The following is a 21,074-nucleotide window of genomic DNA, read 5'->3' on the forward strand; positions in this document are numbered from 1 at the left end:
AGCCGGGCCGTGCTGAGATATTTTATCCGACGGGCCCGGCCCAACCCGAGCCCGTTTTAAGCCTGACACGGCCCAAACACGATAAATTAATGGGCCGGCCTATTAAACACATAATTTTATATTATTTATAGAAATATCTAAACAATTATTAGACTTTAATATTAGAACTTTTAAATTAAAATGTCTTGATTATTTCATTATTTAACTATAATATTTCACAAATATTATCAAAGTAGTGAAAAAAACGTCATTGTTTTGACATACATAACGTTTTAAAAATAAAATTATACAATATGTTGTAGTATTTTATTTATTTTACTATTATAAATAAATATTTTAATTATATAATAATTTTTTTATTGTAATTGTGTCTGATAATACAAATGGACCGGACCAGGTCCGATATAGACATGAGTCATAGGTCGGGCCAAGCTTGATGTTTAAGAAAATAGGCTGGTCCGAACCCGACACGATAAATAAATAGGCCGGCCCGAACACAACACAAACATGATTTTAACCCGCATAAAATAGACTGAACCCTGTCCGGCCCGTTTCCCACCTCTAATCGGCTTAATCCGATCGGTCATTCACCTAAAGTTTGGTAAGAAAAACATTCTCTCCCCGATTAGACACGAATATATCCGACGGTCAAAATCTACACTCGTCTATGAATCTCCACCGTCCAATATTCCCAAAATTGAAATTCAAAAGCCTGGAAGAGAGAGGGAGGGGAGAGACGAGGAAGAAGAAGAAGAAGAAGAACACCAACTAAAAGAGGCGCCTTCGCTCCTTCTCTCTCTCTTCTCGAATCTTCCAAAGACTCTCTCTTTTCTCAACCCCACATTTCGCACCCTAGATTTTTCAACTCTCTGCTTCCGCAATTCGACGCCGTCTCCGGTTTCGGCCACTGGGCACCATCGAGCTCCGCCGCAGGGGGTTTTGAGCTCCGCAGCGGCGCAATTCCCCGGAAGGCGGAATTTGGAGGGATTGCGATTAGTCTCCGGATCTGAATTCGTCGAATTCCGGCTGTAATCAGTGGATTTGAGTTTACAAAAAAAATTGGGGGCGAAATTTTGAAATTTTATTTTTTTAGTGAGGCTTTGGATTTCCATGGGGGAAGGCGACGGGGCCGATTCGGCTCCGACTGAGCCGCAATCGGATGCGGTATCGGCCACTGCGACGACGTCAACTAGCGGCGACGTTCCGGCGAAGAAGCTTGCGAGGCAGCTCGATTTCACGGCGCTTGGCGCCACCGCGAGAAGTGTGGCGCTTCCGGAGGCGCAGAAGCCTCAGGTTCCGCCCGCGACTGTGTCGCAGAGTCAGCCGAGGCCGCAGGTGGCTGGAGTGCCGGTGCCACAGCCGCCGCAGAGCCAGCCGAGGCCGCAGGGGGCTGGGGTGCCGGTGCCACAGCCACAGCAAAGTCAGCTGAGGCCGCAGGGGGTGAGGATGCCGGTGCCGCAGCCACCGCATAGTCAGCCGAGGCCGCAGGTGGCTGGGGTGTCCATGCCACAGCCACCTCAGAGTCAGCCGAGGCCGCAGGTGGTGGGGATGCCGGTACCGCCGCAGCAACCACCTGTACCTTCAGTTAGGCCAGTGTAAGTATCTAGCTTTTTGAATTTTGTTTGAAAAAGTTTGATGCTTGATGATTTTGTGGTATATTAATTGCTCAATATAGTTCGATTTAGTTGTTCAATTTGATTGAGAAGTGTGGATTTTCGGATTGTGAAGTGAGATGTGAGTTGAGCTCTAAAATTGGAGGGTGTTCTCAGAAATGGTGGATTGAGTATAGTCTGAGTGCTTGTGTACTCTAAGGTCTAGTGAACAATGTTGAGATTGATTCTGGAGGGTGAAGTTTCTATATTGTTGGATATTTTTGAATTCTGTGATGGGTTTTTTTTTTGTTATATACTTGCAGTGTTGAATTTCAGTTACTTTTACAACTCAATGAATGTGAGTATTTAATTTGCGTTACTGAAGTATTGCGTTTGATCTATATGTACTAAGGTGCATTTTTTGTGCTATCTGTTGCCAGAAACTACAATGTTTATTGGAGTTTTCTTTGTGATAATTTACTCAGAAATTCAGAAGTTCCTGACCTCTTTCTAAATAATTTCTATAATTTAAGTTGACATACTTCCTTAAGATTTGTGAGAATTAACTGATGTTATTGCTACACTTCCCCTCCATAGAAGAACTGCCTTACCACTTGGCTTTTGGGTGATTGACTTTCTTTCCTTCATTGTTTAATTGCAACTCTTTGTTTGGTAAGTGAGTTGTTATTTGGGTATAGATGCCAAGTTTCTATGATTGCTGATCCATCTGTGTACATTCGATGTTAAATTCTTGATGTACAAACAAGATTGAATTTTGTAATAGTTAATGTGCATATTGACACATCTGAAGATGCCTATGTTGGTGTTGGAGTGAAAATTCTCATGTGCAAGTTAATTTACTGGTCTTATAACCACTGTTGTCTTCTTTCATAGGAAACCGGATTCTCCAAAAAGACCAAGACCGAACGTTGATGGTAAAGATGGCACTCCTAAGAAGCAAAAACAGTGCAATTGTAAACACTCTCGTTGTTTAAAGCTGTAAGTCCATAACTTGTTTGCACTTTCCATTTTGCTACAGTGACTAATTTTCTTTCCCTGACCTTAAGACTAAAGAGTTGTTCATAATGTCCTTTGCTAATGAAACTTGCCAACAAAAAGGTTTTGTTCATATTGATTCTGTGCATCGAAGAACTGTAGCACACACAATTAAACCCTGATATGAAGTTGACTCTCTTACTATCTGATGACCAGGTATTGTGAGTGTTTTGCATCTGGAATTTACTGTGATGGTTGCAACTGTGTAAACTGTTGCAACAATGTTGAAAATGAAGGTGCTAGGCGAGATGCAGTAGAAGCTACTTTGGAGCGCAATCCAAATGCATTTAGGCCAAAAATTGCAAGCAGCCCACATGGCCCACGGGATAGTCGGGTTTGTATACTTAGTCTTTGTGACTTCTTTTTGCCACGAGCCACTTTGAAATTGAACTTCACCACCTGGCCATCTCTTTGGTTATGCTTATGATTTTGAGTCAACAAATTATGGTTTCACTTTTTAGCTATCGTGTTAGCTATTTATTTAACGTGTGCACAGTGGATTTTTACTTTTAGTATTATGCTTCTAGAATGAGAATACTTTTCTAACTTCATTTTTTTCACTTCGTCTCATCTGGAGTCTTGTCCTATAAGCTTAAAAGCAAGGATCTAGTGTGCTCAATAAAGTTCTACGACGTTTTTGTTTTCTTGGCTTGAACATGAGAGAACCCAACTTTTCTGGATTTTTGCTTTTAGTATTATGCTTCTAGAATAAGAATACTTTTCTAATTTCATTTTTTTCACTTCGTCTCATCTGGAGTCTTGTCCTATAAGCTTAAAAGCTAGGATCTAGTGTGCTCAATAAAGTTCTACGGCGTTTTTGTTTTCTTGGCTTGTACATGAGAGAACCCAAATTTTCTAGTGGGAAGCAGTTTGTGCTGCACACGCCTTTTTCTTTTTGAGGGATTATTTTACACTGTCTTATACCATTATAAAAATGAACCACTTCCTTTAGTCCTGTTATTGGATTGTATACCTTCCAGTTAATATATTTCTTATAATTTCTGCTCCGCATAGAACCTACTGGTCTCCTGTGCATAATACCATCTGACTGATAAGAAAATGGACTGATTTGGAAATGTGTAGGAGGAAGCAGGTGAGCTTGTGGTTTTGGCAAAACACAATAAAGGATGCCACTGCAAGAAATCAGGGTGCCTCAAGAAATATTGTGAATGCTTCCAAGCCAACATTCTCTGCTCTGAGAACTGTAAGTGCATAGACTGCAAAAACTTTGAAGGAAGTGCAGAGAGACAAGCTCTATTTCATGGTGATCATAACAACAACATAGCATATCTTCAGCAGGCAGCAAATGCTGCCATTACTGATGCTATCGGATCCTCTGGATACATATCATCCCCACCGATATCCAAGAAAAGAAAAGGTCAGGAAATCTTTTTTGGACAGACAGCCAAGGATCAGTCAGCTCATAGGATAGGACAGTATCCACAGGTAAATTTATTTTTGTGGTATCAGTATTTACTTCCAAAATTAGTGGCGTAAGAAATGGAAACAAAATTTTCCTATTAGATTTCATTTTCTACTAGGCCAGAATTAAGATATTGGTTGATTGATGCTTGGAAATTAAAATCAATGAAATTTATGTGTGATTGGTTGAATTCATCTTGGCACTATAATTTGGAGTACTATCATTTATAACATGCCATATATTTGTCAGGCAAACCATCTCAGACCACCTGCACCATCTTCGTCTTCTGCTCCTGTTACTCGCCTTGGTACTGCCGGATTAGGGCCTTCAAAGTTCACATACAGGTATGATTGGTGTTTCTATAAGCTACTGTTGATCTACGTGATTCAAATCTAAGTCGTATATGATCTTTGAAGGTCTCTCCTAGCAGACATCATCCAACCACAGGACTTAAAGGAGCTCTGCTCAGTTTTGGTTGTGGTAGCAGAAGAAGCAGCAAAGACACTTGCAGGTAGTTTATGGTTTTTTTTTTGGGGTAATAGTTTTTGGTTCAAACTATCTGCCCAATCTGTGCAGACAGAAGAAGTGCTGCAGAGAAGGAGGCAGAAACTTCCCTTGCTACAACCACAGAAGACGGGTTGCAAAGCCAAAAGGAATCTGATACTCAGAAAGTTGTGACTGATGATTGCACTACAGCAAACCAAGCTGACCAAATCAGCCCCGAAGATTCTAATTCCGATGGTGTTGATGGGCCAAAAGGGAGACCAATGTCTCCTGGAACTTTGGCCTTGATGTGTGATGAACAAGATACAATGTTCATGTCAGCCGCTTCTCCTAGTAGGTTAATAGGGGATGGATACAATATATCTTCACAGTTGCCTAACGGACAAGGAATGACAGAAGTCTATACAGAACAAGAAAGGGTTGTGTTAGCAAAGTTTCGAGGCTGTCTTAATATGCTCATCACTCGTGGAGAACTTAAAGGCAAGTTCAACCTTCTATTACCTGGATTAAGAATATAAAACTTTTACAATCATAATCAAACTGTTGGGGAATATGGTTTCCTGGTCTTGTTCAGCTGTCATTACACACATCCCTCTCCTGTACTATTTTAGGTGAAGTTGAGATTTGCAGTGTTGATGCTTTATCTTTCACCACTTTGACAATGAAAATGAATAAACCTCTTAAATCTTTTTTACTGTAGAAGCTGAGTGCTCATCTTTAGCCAGAAGTGAAGCTGTAGCTCAAAGAGAACAAATCATCGGCAATGGAACTTCAAATCCAAGAATGGAAATAGGTAGTCAGCAGAGGCCAGTTAGCAATGGTGTTGTTCCACCTACAGCCAGGACATCGCAGATGGTTACTGCAGCAGTTTCATCCCCTAGTACGGTGCCTCCTAGGCCTCCAGCCGTTCCCCAAAATGGGGGAAACAAACCAAAAGCTTAAAGAACTGTAAAAAGAATTCACCACACAAGATTTACCGAAGGTAAATTCAATCTGACTTGTCAGTGTCAGCTGGCAAGACAGTACTAGGAACTACTCTTAGAAGGATCTAGATAAGTTTTTGTTTTTCTAAGGTTATTAATATATTGTAGATTAGATTTTTTTTTTAGCTTCAACCATAGTTCGATCCGGCTGGTGTAGGCTGCAGATGGTTTAATCGCACACCACATGATATCATTTTTGATTGTTACATACAAATTAACATCATGGCCAGCTTGATTGCTACATGGTAAATTTTTGTTATATATCTTGCTAATATATTTCTTGCCTTCTCAATACTTTCACGATTTCTGGAGAAACAGCGAGCATTCGCACTCATGGTGAAATATGTAACTTAAATTTTCTACCAGTTTTCTTGTACAGTGTTCTTCTGTTAGCCTCCTTTCAGTGTTCCAGACTTCCAGCCATGAGTCAGTTTTCTTGTACAGTTTTCTTGTTGTAAGGAAATCTGAGCATTTACACCAAAGAAAATCACTCTCTCTGTTACTTATTACATAATGTTTCATTTAAAATTTCCCAAACTATACAGTTAGCAAACACAAAATTATTTCATTTTCTGTAATTAAAAGAGCAGCTTGATGCAGGTCTTCTGTAATTAAAATTATTTCATTTTCTGATTTGAACATTACGAAAAGACTTTTAACAACCCGCCAACGACTTTTCTACCCAATCAAATCCAAGAAGCTTCCCCGTCCACACCCACCTCCATGTTCCTCACCCGCACCCGATCCTCCCACGTGAAAATTGCATCACTGGACACGTGGCGCACCAAAACTAATCACGACTGCTCTGGTCAATTCGGACCGCCGAGACCAAGAGCGTTATCAACCTCCTCCAGAATTCGGCAGAAAACGAATCAATACTAACACCCATACTCAATAGTCTGATCTCCCACTCCATCATCTTCGTTTTTGCTTTCTCCATTTCTCTTCTTCACAAAACCCCAGGGCTCGCTTCTGGTCCGTTGATCCATGGCGCAGGTCAAGGTCACCATGGAGGTCGGCAGCGACGGCGTCGCCGTCATCACCATGTTCAATCCTCCCGTCAACGCCCTGGCCATTTCCAGTGAGCTACCTCTTCACCTTCCGTCAACTTTTTCTTTTCTTTTCTTTTCCGGCGATCTTTCTGTTTAGCTGTGCTGACTCTGTTGCGTGTGATTTCAGTTCTGGCGGGGCTGAAGGACAAGTTCGATGAGGCGGCGAGGCGAAACGACGTCAAGGCTATTGTCGTTACTGGTAATTCCGCTACGAATTTGTAGTCTCTTGTGTTTGAATTGTGTGATTCGTTGTCGACTTTGGAGAGTTGAATGTGTTTTTTTTTTTTTTATATATATGCTATTATTGATGTGTGTGTGGTTGAACCGTTGAAGGTAATGGAGGAAGGTTTTCTGGAGGTTTTGATATCAATGTTTTCGAGAAGGTTCACGCTACCGGTATGATTTGTAGGAGTTTGTTTTTGCTGTGCTGATTGTTTTTTTTAGCTGCAAGTTTAGGAAGCTGAGAAATCTTTTTTTTTGTTGGGCAGGGGATGTTTCAATTATGCCTGATGTGTCTGTTGAATTGATGGTCAACACTGTGGAAGGTAATTACTTACGAAAGTAGAATTGCTGCGATCCGTTTTGCCTGACCAGTTATGATTTTCGGTTGATAGTTTTGATGTCTGTGTTATAGATTCAAAGAAGCCTGTTGTTGCTGCCGTGGAAGGACTCGCTCTTGGAGGTGGCTTGGAGTTGGCATTGGTATGTGATCTCGAATCTAGGCCGACAGTTTTTAGTTTAGATTTTTTTTGTTAAAGTTTTAGTTGGCTGATTTGTTGTCTGAATACATTTAACTAGTAGATGCGGTGCAGGGATGCCATGCTCGCATTGCTGCTCCAAGAACTCAACTTGGCCTGCCCGAGTTGACACTCGGTGTTATTCCAGGATTTGGAGGTATAACTTTATTCTACGTAAGCTGTACTCTAGCATCATGAATGCATGATACTGTTGACTGAAGTGTGAAAATACTGTTACACTTTAAGGCACACAGCGTCTTCCCAGGCTTGCGGGGCTTCAAAAGGCAATTGAGATTATGCTGGTATTTGGTCCATCTACTCATATCTTGTTTGCAAACTATTAAAATTTTGGGCCTACCCTCTACTTGCTCGATTTGTTATTTGTTTTTTTGGCAGCTTAAAATTATGTTCATTTAAAGTCCATCCAGTTGATTCCAATTAAGCCGCCCCTTTTAACTATGGCCTATGTCACTTTTCAGTTATCCAAACCAATCATGTCTGAAGAAGGGGCAAAGCTTGGTCTTATTGATGCTCTTGTGTCTTCTCAAGAGTTGCTGAAAGTATCTCGACTATGGGCTTTGGACATTGCAGCGGCACGGAAGCCATGGCTACGGTCTCTGCACAGGACAGACAAGCTTTGCTCCCTGTCTGAGGCTCACGAGATAATAAAAGTTGCCAGACAACAAGCCAGGAAGACTGCTCCCAATATGCCTCAGCATCAAGTATGCCTTGACGCGATTGAGGAGGGGATCATTCATGGTGGATATAGTGGAGTTCTGAAGGTAATAGTTGTATTGTTGAGATTTCATTTTTTTACTTATGTTCTTGATTTGGATATAATCTAGCATCTTTTACCAGCTGTCTGGGAAAACAGCTTGCATTCCACCGGTTCATATATATATATATATATTCTAACAAATGAAGTTTCAACAGGAAGCTAAGGTTTTCAAAGAGTTAGTTGTATCAGACACTTCAAAAGGACTCGTACATGTGTTTTTTGCCCAACGTGCAACATCAAAGGTACAATTTTGTTGCAAGTAAATCCTCAGGGTTGATCGGTTTGCTGCATTCCTTGTGTTTGCACACAAGGAGTGATGTCCACCTGCTTGATTTTTTGGTTGGTTTGTAGTTTGACTGACCCCATTGTACCTTAATTTCCAAGTACTTCAACCAAATATTCTTTCTTGCTCTATAAGTCCTAATTAATGTCAAGCATTTTGTATTGATTTGTGAATGGTCTGTAATTATTTCTTTAACAAGTTATTACTTCAGCCTCTTTCTTTTTCCATTGTGTCGTCTTCTGAATTGTGACTTATGCAGGTGCCCAGGGTTACTGATGTTGGGCTTAAACCAAGGCATATAAAGAAGGTTGCAATCATTGGGGGAGGTCTAATGGGTTCTGGCATAGCCACTGCCCTTCTATTGAGCAATATATCTGTTGTTCTCAAAGAAATCAACTCTGAATTTCTTCAGAAGGGCATACGAACGATAGAAGGTAAACCACTCTTGGTGTTAACAGTTCATATATAGTTTTATCTCAGATTATTAAATCCACTTGTATTCAAATCATTGATATTGTATCCAAGCCTTTTTTTGGTTTATGCATTAGCCAACTTCCCTTCGTGATAGTATTGGATACTTTCTCATAGTTTTTTGTTGCTACAGGAAATGTAAAAGGTTTGGTAGCTAGAGGGAAGCTGACACGGGATAAGGCAGACAAAGCTCTCTCATTGCTTAAAGGTAGTCTGGACTACTCAGACTTCAGAGATGTGGATATGGTCATAGAGGTAGGCTCTGGTTTGGTCTGGGTTTTTAGTTGTAATTTGAACTTTGCCCCGTATTTTCAGTTATTATATCAGAAATGACACCTTATGTCCATCGATACTGTCCATGTGTGAAGTCTAATTGGCTAAGCATCTAGTCTCTACCTAATATCTGTGCTTGATGATATTGTCTGATCTATCTTTTATCTTCAAAGTTCAAACTTTTTATTGAGAAGTCATTTGATGCAGTTATGTGTTTGCAGGCTGTTGTTGAGAATGTTCCCCTCAAACAGAAAATTTTTGGTGAACTTGAGAAAATCTGCCCTTCTCACTGTATTTTGGCTTCAAACACATCCACGATTGACCTCAATGTAATTGGAGAAAAGACGAGCTCTCAGGATCGCATTGTTGGGGCACACTTTTTCAGGTTAATTGATTCACTTCTCTACCTGAATATATGCACCTTTACCACTTGGAGAAAACACATTTGTTTGACACTCTGAAACAGTGCGCTTTTAGAAATGTCTGAATCAACTACATGCATTTTATATCATGATATCATTTTATATCAACACATTTGTTCCATGGAATGCTTGTTGATTGCAATTTCTACTTTCTTTGACATGTCTCTTTGACGGACAGTCCTGCTCACGTGATGCCTCTTCTTGAAATAGTACGGACAGAGAGGACCTCAGCACAAGTTATTCTTGACCTTCTGACAGTAGGGAAATTAATAAAGAAAGTTCCTGTTGTGGTTGGTAACTGTACGGGATTTGCAGTCAATCGGGCGTTCTTTCCCTATACTCAAGGCGCACATATATTGGTCAATTCAGGTGTTGATGTGTTCAGGATTGACAGGATAATCAGCAATTTTGGCCTCCCTATGGGTCCATTCCAGTAATTTTCCCCTTCTACTATTCCTACTGGCTGCTTTTGTTTGCTTTCCTTCCAGAGAAATCATGTGTAGAATTTTTGGGGTTCATTTTTCCTCCAAGTGCTTGGACTTAAGAGCTGTATTGTTGATTGTATTTAGCTCTCTTAACTTGCAGGCTTCAGGATTTGGCAGGCTATGGAGTAGCTCTTGCAGTTTCAAAGGAATTTGCTAGTTCTTTTCCTGATCGCACATTTCAATCACCATTGGTTGAACTTTTAGTCAAAAATGGACGAAATGGTAACTTTGAGCTTCAGCAAACATCTTCATCTTTTTTTTTTGTTTTAGTTTTAAAGGAGTCCTGTAATGACTGTCTTCGTTTGATTTTATTTGTGCTCGTGGCATTTTTAGGTAAAAACAATGGAAAAGGATATTACACTTATGAAAAGGGCAGCAAGCCCAAGCCTGATCTGTCCGTGCTGCCAATTATTGAGGAGTCTCGACGAATTACCAATATGATGCCTGGTGGAAAGGTACTTACCCTATTCATCTTACATGTAGCACAAATCAGTGTTATAATTGAAACTACGTCAGTTAAGGCTAAGTAGTTGCTTTCGTTTAACCAACTTTGAGACAATCATGCTCATTGGATTTTTGGGCTATGGATTGCAGCCTTTATCTGTTACAGACCAAGAAATTCTGGAGATAATACTCTTCCCAGTGGTGAATGAGGCATGCCGTATTTTGGATGAAGGAGTAGTTATTCGGGCAGCAGACCTTGACATAGCATCTGTTCTTGGCATGAGTTTCCCATCTTACCGGTGGGTTATGTTTTTATCTTTCTATCCAACTTTCTGCTTGAACTCAAGATGTTGCATAGGTGCAACCATTCTTTTGTTGTTCTTGAAACTTCATCAGATTCCGGTATTAGTTTAAGTAGGTTTAGCTTTTTGTTGCTTGTTGGCAGTCCTCAGCCTGCTAAAATATAAGGATTTTTGTGGTAATGATTCATAGTAAGAACACGCCCACAATACATAGGTTAATGGTAATGGTTCCTCGGAGGTGCACATTCAACTATTATTCTGTCTTGCAGGGGTGGCATTGTGTTTTGGGCAGACTTGGTTGGGCCTAAGCATATATATGCTACTCTCGAGAAATGGTCAGGCATATATGGTGATTTCTTCAAACCATCAAGGTTTTTGGAAGAAAGAGCAACAAAAGGCCTGCCTCTGGTAACAAAACCAACTCTTATACTTTATTGAATTTTCAATGAATGAAGCAGTTCTCCATGCATCTTTACCTGATACATGTATTCTTTGTCTGTCATGCAGAGTGCACCTGCATCATCCTCATCTCCAAGGTCACGCATGTAAGCCGGCACCTGGTGCTATTCGGGATAATAAATTGTGATATACAAGGTAATGTATTGTAATGTGACGTTGAATAATTCACCATTGGTTGGTTTCAAAAATAAGCAGTAAGCTTTCACCTTCTTTTCTTGCCTCAATCTCTTACTGAATGACCTACTTATGGCAGACCGCTCTCCGTGTCAACTCTAATAGGTCCAGGAAGTATCATAAAAAATCTGAACATGACACGGACTACCAAAATGGTGATGAGTATATGCTGATTCATTCAAACATTTTATGTGCGTGTCTTGACCTAATTAGATTTAGGATTTCTCAAAAGTCACTGTAACGCTATATATAGACCCCGTGTCATTCAATTGTATGTTATTCAATCTATTATTCGCAAATCTCTACCAAAAAGGACTTTGAGTTGGGCTGCCTCACGATTGCAACAGTAGGCCCATACTAAGTCATTCCTATCCGAACCGCAGTCGGTTGGTGTGCGTGTGTATATAAGACCGAACCAATCTCAAAAGTTAAACCCAAACCAAAGCCTCCGACAAAATGGTCGGCCTAGCCACCACCAGTTGCGGCAAAGAAGAGAGGCCGCAACGCCTGCTCCGGCCGTGCCGTGAACATCGCCGTAAGGCTCATAAGCGTACGCGTGATGGGAAGAAGAAGAAGAAGACATCCAAGGAGACGCCGAAGCGCAAGGAGCTGGAGTGGGAGTTGGATTTGGAGGAGGCCAACAAGTCAGAAAGCCTGCCTTGTCATCAGCGAGACCTGTTTTCCGTATAAGCAGTCTCCTCCTGTTCACGAGCTGGGTTGTCATGAGACTTACGGCGCTGTCATACCATTTCAATTCCAACTTGATATGACAAAGGTGGCCAAGGGCAAGACGAAGAATTGTTTGGACACTCCAATTCATGCCTCTTCGCACCTTTCAATACCATACCAACGACACTCATCCCCGTCCAGAATCAATTGGTTGCTTTCTGCTGTAAGAGGAGGTCGACGATCTTAGACCTAGTTTTTTTCTTGTTCTTCTTTATGATTTGGTCTTTATCTATGTTATTTATGCTCCCTTATTAGAATCTGTTTCAATCTACACTACAGAATTAGAATCCTTCTCTATATATATACCAACATTTCCATCGCAAAACTTCTTCTTCAATTTCATATAAGTTTAATCAGAGAATTGATATATAAAATCATAATTAACCACCTGAGAGATCTTCAGAGCTCACTGGCCTGCTTTAACAACAAAGAACAGAATGAAGAAAATTCATAACAATCCGGGTCGGGATGAAATATGCAAGCCCTAAACGACATGTCGTATACTTTCTAAAAATCACACACTGTTGTGTGTGTCTATAAAACCCCCAAAAAACCCAGAAGTGAGTAGCAGAGACTGAGAATGGCCTACTCCAAAGTCGTCTCTAGGTTATCCTCCAGATTAAACCCCTCCTTCACTCACACCCTCACCAAAACGACGCCGTCTCCGGCACCGGGGCTCTCCTCGCTCAAATTTCCGACACCCGCTCCCGTCCGGCGCATTTCCAGGTTAATCATTACTTCCTCCCATTTCAGATTCTTATCAGGTTTTTAATCCGAATTTGGAATCTGAGATTGATTGCGGTGTTTTGAACGAGTAGGCTACCATTGGAATTGAGCAGCGTGGAGTCGATGTTGCCGCTGCACAGTGCAATCGCTTCGGCGCGGTTGATATCGAGCTTGCCGATTGACTCCCAGAGCTGGGGATTAGTTCCTCAAGGTCAGCCTCCTTTCTCCTCTGATTTTAGCTTTCATTGATTTAATAAGGCTTTCTAGTTATATTAACCAACTGTTGAATTTAGGTTTAGGCTTTAAATCTCTCTAGAGTTTTCGGTAGCTTAGCGTAATGTGATAGCTCTGTGGTTGTTGCATGTGTGGATGGATTTTGTTTTGATTTGCTGCTATGGAGTAAGCTTTTTAAGGGAGCTTTTGTTAGGAGCTAATACTCGATTGTGTTTACAAGTAGATAATGGGAATGGGAGATTTATTGATAGCAGGAGAATTCTTTACGGAGTGAGTTCGACGAAACTGCTTGCCATACATACACTTCAATGGTCCATACTCTATTGAACTGTGCATTAACAATGAACAAACTGGATGTACAGTAGAAATGAGTAGATAAAGTTGAGGAACTACTAATGGGAGGTCTATTTGGGGGAAAATTCTAGTATACATCAATGTATGTTATACATCCCACATCCGACGGTTGATATTGTTTTGTGAGTGGGGTCAAAAAAATAATATTCGTTGTCAACTGTCGGATGTGAGATGTATAATATACATTAATGTATACTAGATTAACCCCTATTTGGGAGGAGTTTTTCTATATCTAGTGATTTAGGTGTTATCTATGTAGTTTCTGTATGCATTATTAGTGTACTTAAGGTTCTGTTATCTTATATAGTTTAACGGGTCAAATGCCTTCATTTAGTCTTCATAATGCCTCCTTTTTCAATTTCAGGAATTTCGATGCCTTTATGACAGCACTCTCTGTATCAAATTGTCCCGCAGAGATTTTGTTTGGCGGCAATGTAGGGCTCGTGTTGACAATTTCCTATGTGACTATAGTAGCGTAATGTGTTAAACTGTTTATTGGGCATCAGTGCTTGTTGATTTTCATCCTTTGTCAGAATCCCCTTATAAAGGATTCAGCCTCTTCCTGCTGAGCCAAGCAGGGGGACGATTGAGTTGTTATTGCTTAGTATCAGCTCTGAGTTGCATGTCAAATTACAGTCACACAACATTGGCATTGTAAGGTGATTTAAGCCCATGTTAATTCTGCCAGTTGCTTATCTTCAGAATCCTTAACGCGGTACTTTTGAGTTTCGACATGTTCTTTGAGAGAGTTTCCTTATTGCAATACTTTTGTGTTTAGCATAATCTTTGAGATGTTATGGTGAAGGAGCCTTTGCGCCAGGGTTAGAAACATGCCGGATCACTGGAGGTTTGGAGAGTAGCAGCCATCGTTGAGTTCCTATACAACCTCTTTATTTTCCCTTTCAAGCATTTAGAGTAATTCCAGTGAAGTGCTATAGACCTTGTACTCGAACCCAGAACGTCATTATTCATTAGGGACGTTCGATTAAGAAAAGTTTCTCGATAGTCGAATTATAGACGACATCGACCTTAATTAAGACATTAATCACGTTGGTTTCCAGTTTAAACAACAAGGACAATTTTGTAATTTCAACTTGCACCTCTGTTACTAGTTAATCCATATCGGTTTGACGGTATCGGCCAGCAAAATCCTCCAACGGCCACACATGGCCTGCTTCACCTCCTCCAACTCGGTACTGCAGCAGAATCACCACCACCACCACCACCTTGTTCCCTCCATCACCACCCTCTGTAAGTACCCATCTCCTCTCAGTGTCTTCGAATATCATGTCTTCACTTTCTCACCTCCCAAGCAAACACTTCAACTCAAACACACACTAAAACTCTATCCACTTCCACTAGCTAGACAAAACATCAACCACATAGCTGCAAAGCTTTCAACCTCCACCACATACCACGAACCAAACACAAAGACCCTGAAGAACTCAGCAACTGGAAAATCTGTGAAGAACAATGGCAGTTCAGCTGTGGATAAAAAAAGTGAAAGGTTCACTAAACAGAGAAGTACTAGGAAGGAGGGTGTGTGGCTTAAAGATGAGAGTAAGGAAAGAAAGAAGAGAGGCAATAGTGAAAGTGATCAGGTGGGGGAAGAGAAAAGGGGGAGATGGTCTAAGAAAAACAAGGTCAAGGTTAATGTGGACTTGCCTGAAGCTAAGATGAGAGTTGGATTGGATATGTGCTCAAAGAGAGGGGATGTAATGGGTGCTATTAAGTACTATGATTTGGCTCAAACTGAGGAGATTAAGTTAGGTCAGTACCATTACACTGTTTTGTTATATCTATGTTCTTCTGCAGCTGTTGGGGTTGTTCGTCCCGCTAAGAGTGGGTCTGGGACTCGAATTTTGGATACCATGGATTCGTCTGATGAAGAAACCGGGGAGTTGAGTAGGGTAAGAGACTCGGAGAGTGGGAATTGGGATGATACCAGTGGAAGTGATGAGGGTGCTGAAGAATTGGAGTTGAGTGCAGGGAATAGGTATGATGATGATGATGTGGATGGGGCTTCTGATAGAAGGAGGAACTCAGCGTGGTTTTCTAACGGGTTTGTGAAGCGAAACTCTCGTCTCTTAGATGGACTGAACAATCCTAGTTATCCTACCAAAGATGGAGATGATGGTACAAGTATTAAAGGTGGAAATGTGAAGCAAGAAAGCAATGAGATTCGGGTTAGTGAGGATGTGAGGAAGTATGCTTTACAAAGGGGATTTGAGATCTACGAGAAGATGCAATCAGATGGTATCATTGTGAATGAAGCAGCATTGACGTCTGTGGCTAGAATGGCAATGTCAATGGGGGATGGGGATATGGCATTTGACATGGTGAAGCAAATGATATTGATGGGAATTAATCCTAGACTGCGTTCCTATGGTCCTGCATTATCTTCCTTTTGCAGTAGTGGCGATATTGACAAAGCATTTGCTGTTGAGAAACACATGTTGGAGCATGGTGTCTATCCAGAAGAGCCTGAACTGGAGGCCCTCTTAAGAGTGAGTGCTGGTGCTGGAAAGGGTGACAAGGTGTACTATATGTTGCACAAATTAAGAACAAGTGTAAGGAGGGTTTCGCCCTCTACTGCAGACTTAATTGTAAAGTGGTTTGAGAGCAAGGAAGCGTCGAGAGTGGGAAAGACAAAATGGGATGAAAGATTGATAAGGCAGGCCATTGAAAATGGAGGTGGTGGGTGGCATGGGCAGGGCTGGTTAGGGAAAGGAAAATGGTCAGTTCTACATACAACTATTGGATCCGATGGTTTGTGCAAATGCTGTGGGGGGAAATTGGCCACAATTGATCTTGATACTGTAGAAACAGAAAACTTTGCTGAATCAGTTGCATCTATAGCTATAAAGAGAGAAAAAAATTCTAGCTTTCAGAAGTTTCAAGTAAGAAAAGTCTCCAACAATGCTTATTACTTTTAATCTTGTATGGTTTGACTTAGGAATGACCGAAATTGTATTATGCAGAAATGGCTCAACTATTATGGACCTTTTGAAGCAGTGGTGGATGGAGCTAATGTAGGCCTTTTCAGCCAGAAGAAATTCATCCCATCCAAGGCAAGTAGCTTGATGCTTAAGCACATACAACAGATTTTAACAGCTTGTCCTGATTACTGATTGGTCTACATTAGCATGGTAAAATATTTAGGTCAATGCTGTCGTAAATGGCATACGCCAAAAGCTTCCTTCAAAGAGATGGCCACTCATTGTTCTTCATAATAGGCGTATCACTGGAGGTAGAATGGATGAACGAATGAATAAGGCGTTGATTGAGAAGTGGCAAAATGCTGATGCTCTCTATGCAACACCTAGTGGGTCTAATGATGATTGGTCAGTAAGAGCAATATTAAAATTTAGAAGAGTGTTATTCTTGCATAGTTTGGAATGGATGATGTATACTCATTTGAAGTGCCGTCATTTTTAGGTACTGGTTGTATGCTGCAATTAAGTTCAAGTGCTTACTTGTGACAAATGATGAGATGAGAGACCATACATTTCAACTTCTTGGCAATGATTTCTTTCCAAGATGGAAAGAAAGGCATCAAGTGAGTGAGGCTGTCTAGGATAATGACACTTATCTATAGTCTGTACTAGATTACTAGGTCCAAATTATTTATACTTTTTGCAGTTGATAATACTTAATTCTCTGTATAATTTCTGATCCTGTTTATCTTACATCTCACTTATCCTCATTAATGTAGGTGCACTTTAGTTTTTCTGAAGGTGGTCCAGTGTTTCATATGCCTCCTCCTTGTTCTATTGTAATTCAGGTAAAAAAACAATCAATCTGCCACTTTTAATTGAATTAAATTTTGATGAAAAGAGTGTAGATCTTGATGCACCTTGATGATATATGTTCACAGGAATCACCAGAAGGGCACTGGCATATTCCAGTTGAATCAGAACATGGTTATGAAGCCAAAAGAATGTGGTTATGTATTATGCGAGCTAAATCACGTGAGGCTAGGGAGGATTCTGCAACCAGACCTGAAGGTAATTTGTGAGTGTAATAAATTCATGGTTTTATTTACGAATCTTATGTTGGCAACATAAGATAGTTCAGTTTAACGTGATACTAGGATATTAAATGATTAGATTTTACATATTTCTTAAACATTTCTAGGTTTGTAGATCATGGTATTCTCTGCACCTTTATAAGTTATGGTTCTAAATCATACATCAATCGTCTGTTGTGCACTCGGGCCAATACTGTGATGCTTGAACTGAATTACATTAATTACCGATATCAGGTTGCTTTTCATTATAGTGCAATCACTATTGTATTTATACATTAACTAAATTTCTTTGTATGGAGTAGATGATGAACCTCCACACTATGACAAGGGATTTGCTAGTTCAGCCATCCAGTCAGAACCGTCGAAAATAAAAAACCACAAATACACTAGAAACCGACCTCAGGAAATTCTCAAGGGTCTCAAAGATATCCTATCAGGTTCCACAACCTCATATCATCATTCAATACTACCAGAAATTGAAACTGCAGAGAAGATTGGTGGATGGACCATAGACTTTCAAATATGAAGTTAATGACCATCTTGCTGAGGACTTTCAACTAGGCACATAGGTCATAAACTTCCAAACATTTGTTTTTCCTATAGCAGGGAGCTGATTATTTAGTTGGAGAGGTATGTAGATTTCCACTGCAGAAAGTCATTTCTGCTATCAGATTTTTGTTGGTCAGAGCTAGATTTTGTTCTCCTCTTTTCGCACGGTGTTAGTGTAAAGTTGAATTATTGGAAGAATGGTAGGAATATTAATATATGATGGTCCTCATATGGACCATTTTCTATATACTCTTTTCTGTAGCATTTGAATTCATATTCATACAATCATAGGTAGTACTTTGCATATAACTACATAGTCTGCATTTTTTTAAATAATTTATTTGGGGATGAAAATATGATAATATATATATATGATTTCTGATTGATCAACTCCATATAATAATCTGGCCTTCTGAATATATATATATATATATATATATATATTTTCTCAAATTAGAAGGTCCGCGCACGCGTATTTCCATTTTTGAACCATTTTTTTGTTGAATTTTCTCATCTCAAATAAGGGCTATATATATATATGTGTGTGTGTGTGTGGATTAAGATAACCCAAATTGAATCTAATCACATTATGCAACCACTGCAATGCAGCTCAGCCATGACTCAAGAATAAATTTGAAAATGCATGAAGGAAATAGAAAAAATTGCCTAAGCAAAACTAAGATATAAATTCTCTCACATGCACAATTGCACATTTCATGTTTGATCGAGCTAATCTGTAACTACAGACAATCATCTCTAATAGTCAGAATACAAAAGGGTTTGATTTGAACCGAGGTAATGCTCCAAAGTGAGATATATGAGAGTGAAAATCTTATAATTTTGTCATAATCCAAGTAAAACATTAGTTACCGAGCTTTCATCCTCAAGTAATTTCTATGATGTTGTGGTTGGGTACTGAGTCACTGCCTAGTTTTTTTTTTTTAACTTTTCTCCTATAAACTGAAAAGTAAAGAACACAAAATCACGGGCTGCAGTTGCAATTTGTCATCATCCTCCTTTCTTGAACATGCAGGGGATAATTGATGTATCATAGCATGGAGAGAATCAATACTCCTTTTAAATGTGCCTTTGTTTCTTCTCCTCTCTTTCTCTTAGCTTAAAAACAAAACCAGCCCACATTGCTTATCCTCCCACTTTTAACTCTCGCAAGCTTTCCAAACCTCAGAAGAAGTTCAAACATGGAGAAGATGGAGAACTCTATACCCTGCTCTGTGAAGCAAGAAGATTCAGAAGGAGAGTCCATGGACATTATGAACTTTGATAAGTCTCTCCAGGTACGTACATGGTTTTCAAACCCCCAATGATTTGTGCAACTCTTCTCTATTGTTGAGGTGTTAAAGCTTATTTTGAGTTTGGGTTTGAAGGAACTGAAAGCCTTGAGTTCCCAACTTCATTATGCTGCTGAATACTGTGAATCAACCTTCTTGGCTGCCCAAGAAAAGAGAGCGTGAGTCTTGTTTGCTATGCAGTTTTTACTTTAGTGTTCATTGAATAGATTAAATATGACAAGACATATGTCTAAAACGACATAGTTTTACGAACATCGTGATTGCCTGATTGACCGGGAATGGTTATATTTTGGCAGGGTGGTGGAAAACACAAGAGAGTATGTATGCAGAGCTGTGGTGACTGTTGTTGATCATCTCGGATGCGTTTCTGCTAACATCAGTGGCCTCATTTCTGAGACTAAAGAATTTTCAGACGCTGAGCTGCGAATCAATTGCCTTAAACAAGTAACTATAAATTGGTTAAATTCTATCAATTTCATCATCATCATCATGTAGTTGTCCTTAAGAGTTCATGTACTTATTGCAAAAGTTGGTTTTGTACTTGATAGAGAATTCTCCTATGTGAACAATTTACCCACAAGTTTGCTCTCACAAGAACGCGATGGCATGAGACTTTGCCTCGGCATAGCGCACGTTTTCTATTTGCACGTAATACCGTTCCACTTTCCTCTTATAACTACTGTTGAAGCTTTCTGTCACTAAGTCTTTGGTTTTGTGATCAGCTATCAGACATGACGAAAAATCAAAAGAAGATATGAGGTGAGCTTGTCTTTCATTATGTATTGTCTAGACATTGTTGAACTGCATGGTCCTTAGGTCCTTCTTTTGATCAAATTGATAAATTTGATCCATTCATGCAGGGATTCTGGAGTACCGGCCTTTCGAAAAGCTATTGACAAGCATGAATTTGAGAGAGAGGAAGCAATGCCACTTTTCTTGTACACTTACTCGCACAAACCGTCTTTGTCCAAGGATAATGCTAATCCAGCTTTAGGTGATATTGTGTTTTCATATGTACGTTAGTATATCTTTCTTCTTTTCTTTCATGAATGAATTGTCTGTGCTTAACATGGACTTCCTCCATGTAGTGCCTGTTCGTGATGGCTTATCAATCCTTTCCAGAGGTCCAAAACCAACATTTCATTTCCAGGTTAGTTGAATGCAGAATAGTACGCAACATCTTAAAATTAAGTCTTGATTTCATCGCGTCCATTTATGTCCTTAAATCTCCATTTCCACACTGATGGTGATCTAATGCAGGAAACTCGGAAGGGACGCAATGTCAGGAAATCTGGGCAGGGTGGTGACATGTTTTCACTCATGAGACGAGCTAGGCGAGCGATGTGAAAACTCTTAAAAGTTATATGTATCAAAAATTTCTAGTATTAGCTAGCTAGACTACTGTTGATGCTCATATATGTGGATGCCAATATTTTTCTAGTGCAGCAGTGCTTGTATTTAAAACAATTTAAGGCCCTCTGCTTCCACAATGACATGTGCTTAAGCAATGCAACAAAGTTATTACAGTAGAAAGCAACCAAGATTGGAGGGGCTGCAGCCTGCATGAAGCGGGTGATAAACAGTGCAGCGTTTCGGAGTTTCGGATGTTTTGAACAACCAATTCGTGTAACAGATTTTTTATTTTTATCCAAGTACATATGATAAACTTCTAGCCACCAATGTAAACAAGCGAATTTGGATTAT

At 40.0% G+C, this 21,074-nt stretch overlaps 5 protein-coding genes across 9 annotated transcripts; all 5 read left to right on the top strand.

The window, feature by feature from the left end:
• The first annotated feature begins 762 nt into the window (after positions 1 to 762).
• Positions 763 to 5,923, top strand: LOC126800869 (protein tesmin/TSO1-like CXC 5). The gene is made up of 8 exons (XM_050528327.1): positions 763 to 1,595; positions 2,487 to 2,591; positions 2,805 to 2,982; positions 3,732 to 4,094; positions 4,321 to 4,415; positions 4,488 to 4,582; positions 4,648 to 5,055; positions 5,276 to 5,923. The coding sequence occupies exons 1-8, from the start codon at positions 1,111 to 1,113 to the stop codon at positions 5,515 to 5,517; spliced, it is 1,971 nt and encodes a 656-aa protein (XP_050384284.1). The 5' UTR covers positions 763 to 1,110; the 3' UTR covers positions 5,518 to 5,923.
• Positions 5,924 to 6,379: 456 nt separating this feature from the next.
• Positions 6,380 to 11,721, top strand: LOC126784910 (peroxisomal fatty acid beta-oxidation multifunctional protein AIM1). 3 transcript variants are annotated; one of them, XM_050510468.1, is made up of 19 exons: positions 6,380 to 6,639; positions 6,738 to 6,809; positions 6,944 to 7,006; positions 7,099 to 7,155; positions 7,245 to 7,312; positions 7,423 to 7,504; positions 7,594 to 7,649; positions 7,827 to 8,129; positions 8,281 to 8,367; positions 8,668 to 8,842; positions 9,013 to 9,134; positions 9,374 to 9,537; positions 9,753 to 10,007; positions 10,160 to 10,281; positions 10,393 to 10,514; positions 10,654 to 10,802; positions 11,075 to 11,213; positions 11,313 to 11,399; positions 11,518 to 11,721. In XM_050510468.1, the coding sequence occupies exons 1-18, from the start codon at positions 6,546 to 6,548 to the stop codon at positions 11,352 to 11,354; spliced, it is 2,172 nt and encodes a 723-aa protein (XP_050366425.1). In that variant the 5' UTR covers positions 6,380 to 6,545; the 3' UTR covers positions 11,355 to 11,399; positions 11,518 to 11,721. The 3 variants fall into 3 exon arrangements, with proteins under 3 accessions (XP_050366425.1, XP_050366430.1, XP_050366417.1); XM_050510473.1 differs by having other exon boundaries at positions 11,544 to 11,720; XM_050510460.1 differs by lacking the exon at positions 11,518 to 11,721 and having other exon boundaries at positions 11,313 to 11,473.
• Positions 11,722 to 12,653: 932 nt separating this feature from the next.
• LOC126796377 (protein NONRESPONDING TO OXYLIPINS 2, mitochondrial) lies at positions 12,654 to 14,340 on the top strand. Its single transcript, XM_050523198.1, has 3 exons — positions 12,654 to 12,893; positions 12,986 to 13,104; positions 13,846 to 14,340. The coding sequence occupies exons 1-3, from the start codon at positions 12,748 to 12,750 to the stop codon at positions 13,863 to 13,865; spliced, it is 285 nt and encodes a 94-aa protein (XP_050379155.1). The 5' UTR covers positions 12,654 to 12,747; the 3' UTR covers positions 13,866 to 14,340.
• Positions 14,341 to 14,392: 52 nt separating this feature from the next.
• Positions 14,393 to 19,336, top strand: LOC126804149 (proteinaceous RNase P 1, chloroplastic/mitochondrial-like). 3 transcript variants are annotated; one of them, XR_007673243.1, is made up of 8 exons: positions 14,393 to 16,381; positions 16,463 to 16,552; positions 16,644 to 16,825; positions 16,920 to 17,040; positions 17,197 to 17,265; positions 17,359 to 17,488; positions 17,814 to 18,141; positions 19,247 to 19,336. XR_007673243.1 is itself a non-coding variant. In XM_050531961.1 (8 exons), exons 1-8 carry the CDS (start codon positions 14,648 to 14,650, stop codon positions 18,035 to 18,037), a joined length of 2,439 nt encoding a protein of 812 aa, XP_050387918.1. In that variant the 5' UTR covers positions 14,393 to 14,647; the 3' UTR covers positions 18,038 to 18,363. The 3 variants fall into 3 exon arrangements, 2 of the variants coding, with proteins under 2 accessions (XP_050387918.1, XP_050387911.1); XM_050531961.1 differs by lacking the exon at positions 19,247 to 19,336 and having other exon boundaries at positions 14,393 to 14,732; positions 14,844 to 16,381; positions 17,814 to 18,363; XM_050531954.1 differs by lacking the exon at positions 19,247 to 19,336 and having other exon boundaries at positions 17,814 to 18,363.
• Positions 19,158 to 20,901, top strand: LOC126804448 (putative protein ABIL2). Its single transcript, XM_050531968.1, has 8 exons — positions 19,158 to 19,355; positions 19,446 to 19,528; positions 19,667 to 19,814; positions 19,919 to 20,018; positions 20,093 to 20,129; positions 20,231 to 20,364; positions 20,459 to 20,520; positions 20,631 to 20,901. The coding sequence occupies exons 1-8, from the start codon at positions 19,260 to 19,262 to the stop codon at positions 20,715 to 20,717; spliced, it is 747 nt and encodes a 248-aa protein (XP_050387925.1). The 5' UTR covers positions 19,158 to 19,259; the 3' UTR covers positions 20,718 to 20,901.
• The last annotated feature ends 173 nt before the right edge of the window (positions 20,902 to 21,074 follow it).

Source organism: Argentina anserina, chromosome 1 (genome assembly GCF_933775445.1).
Source record: "Argentina anserina chromosome 1, drPotAnse1.1, whole genome shotgun sequence".
Taxonomy (NCBI): Eukaryota; Viridiplantae; Streptophyta; class Magnoliopsida; order Rosales; family Rosaceae; genus Argentina; species Argentina anserina.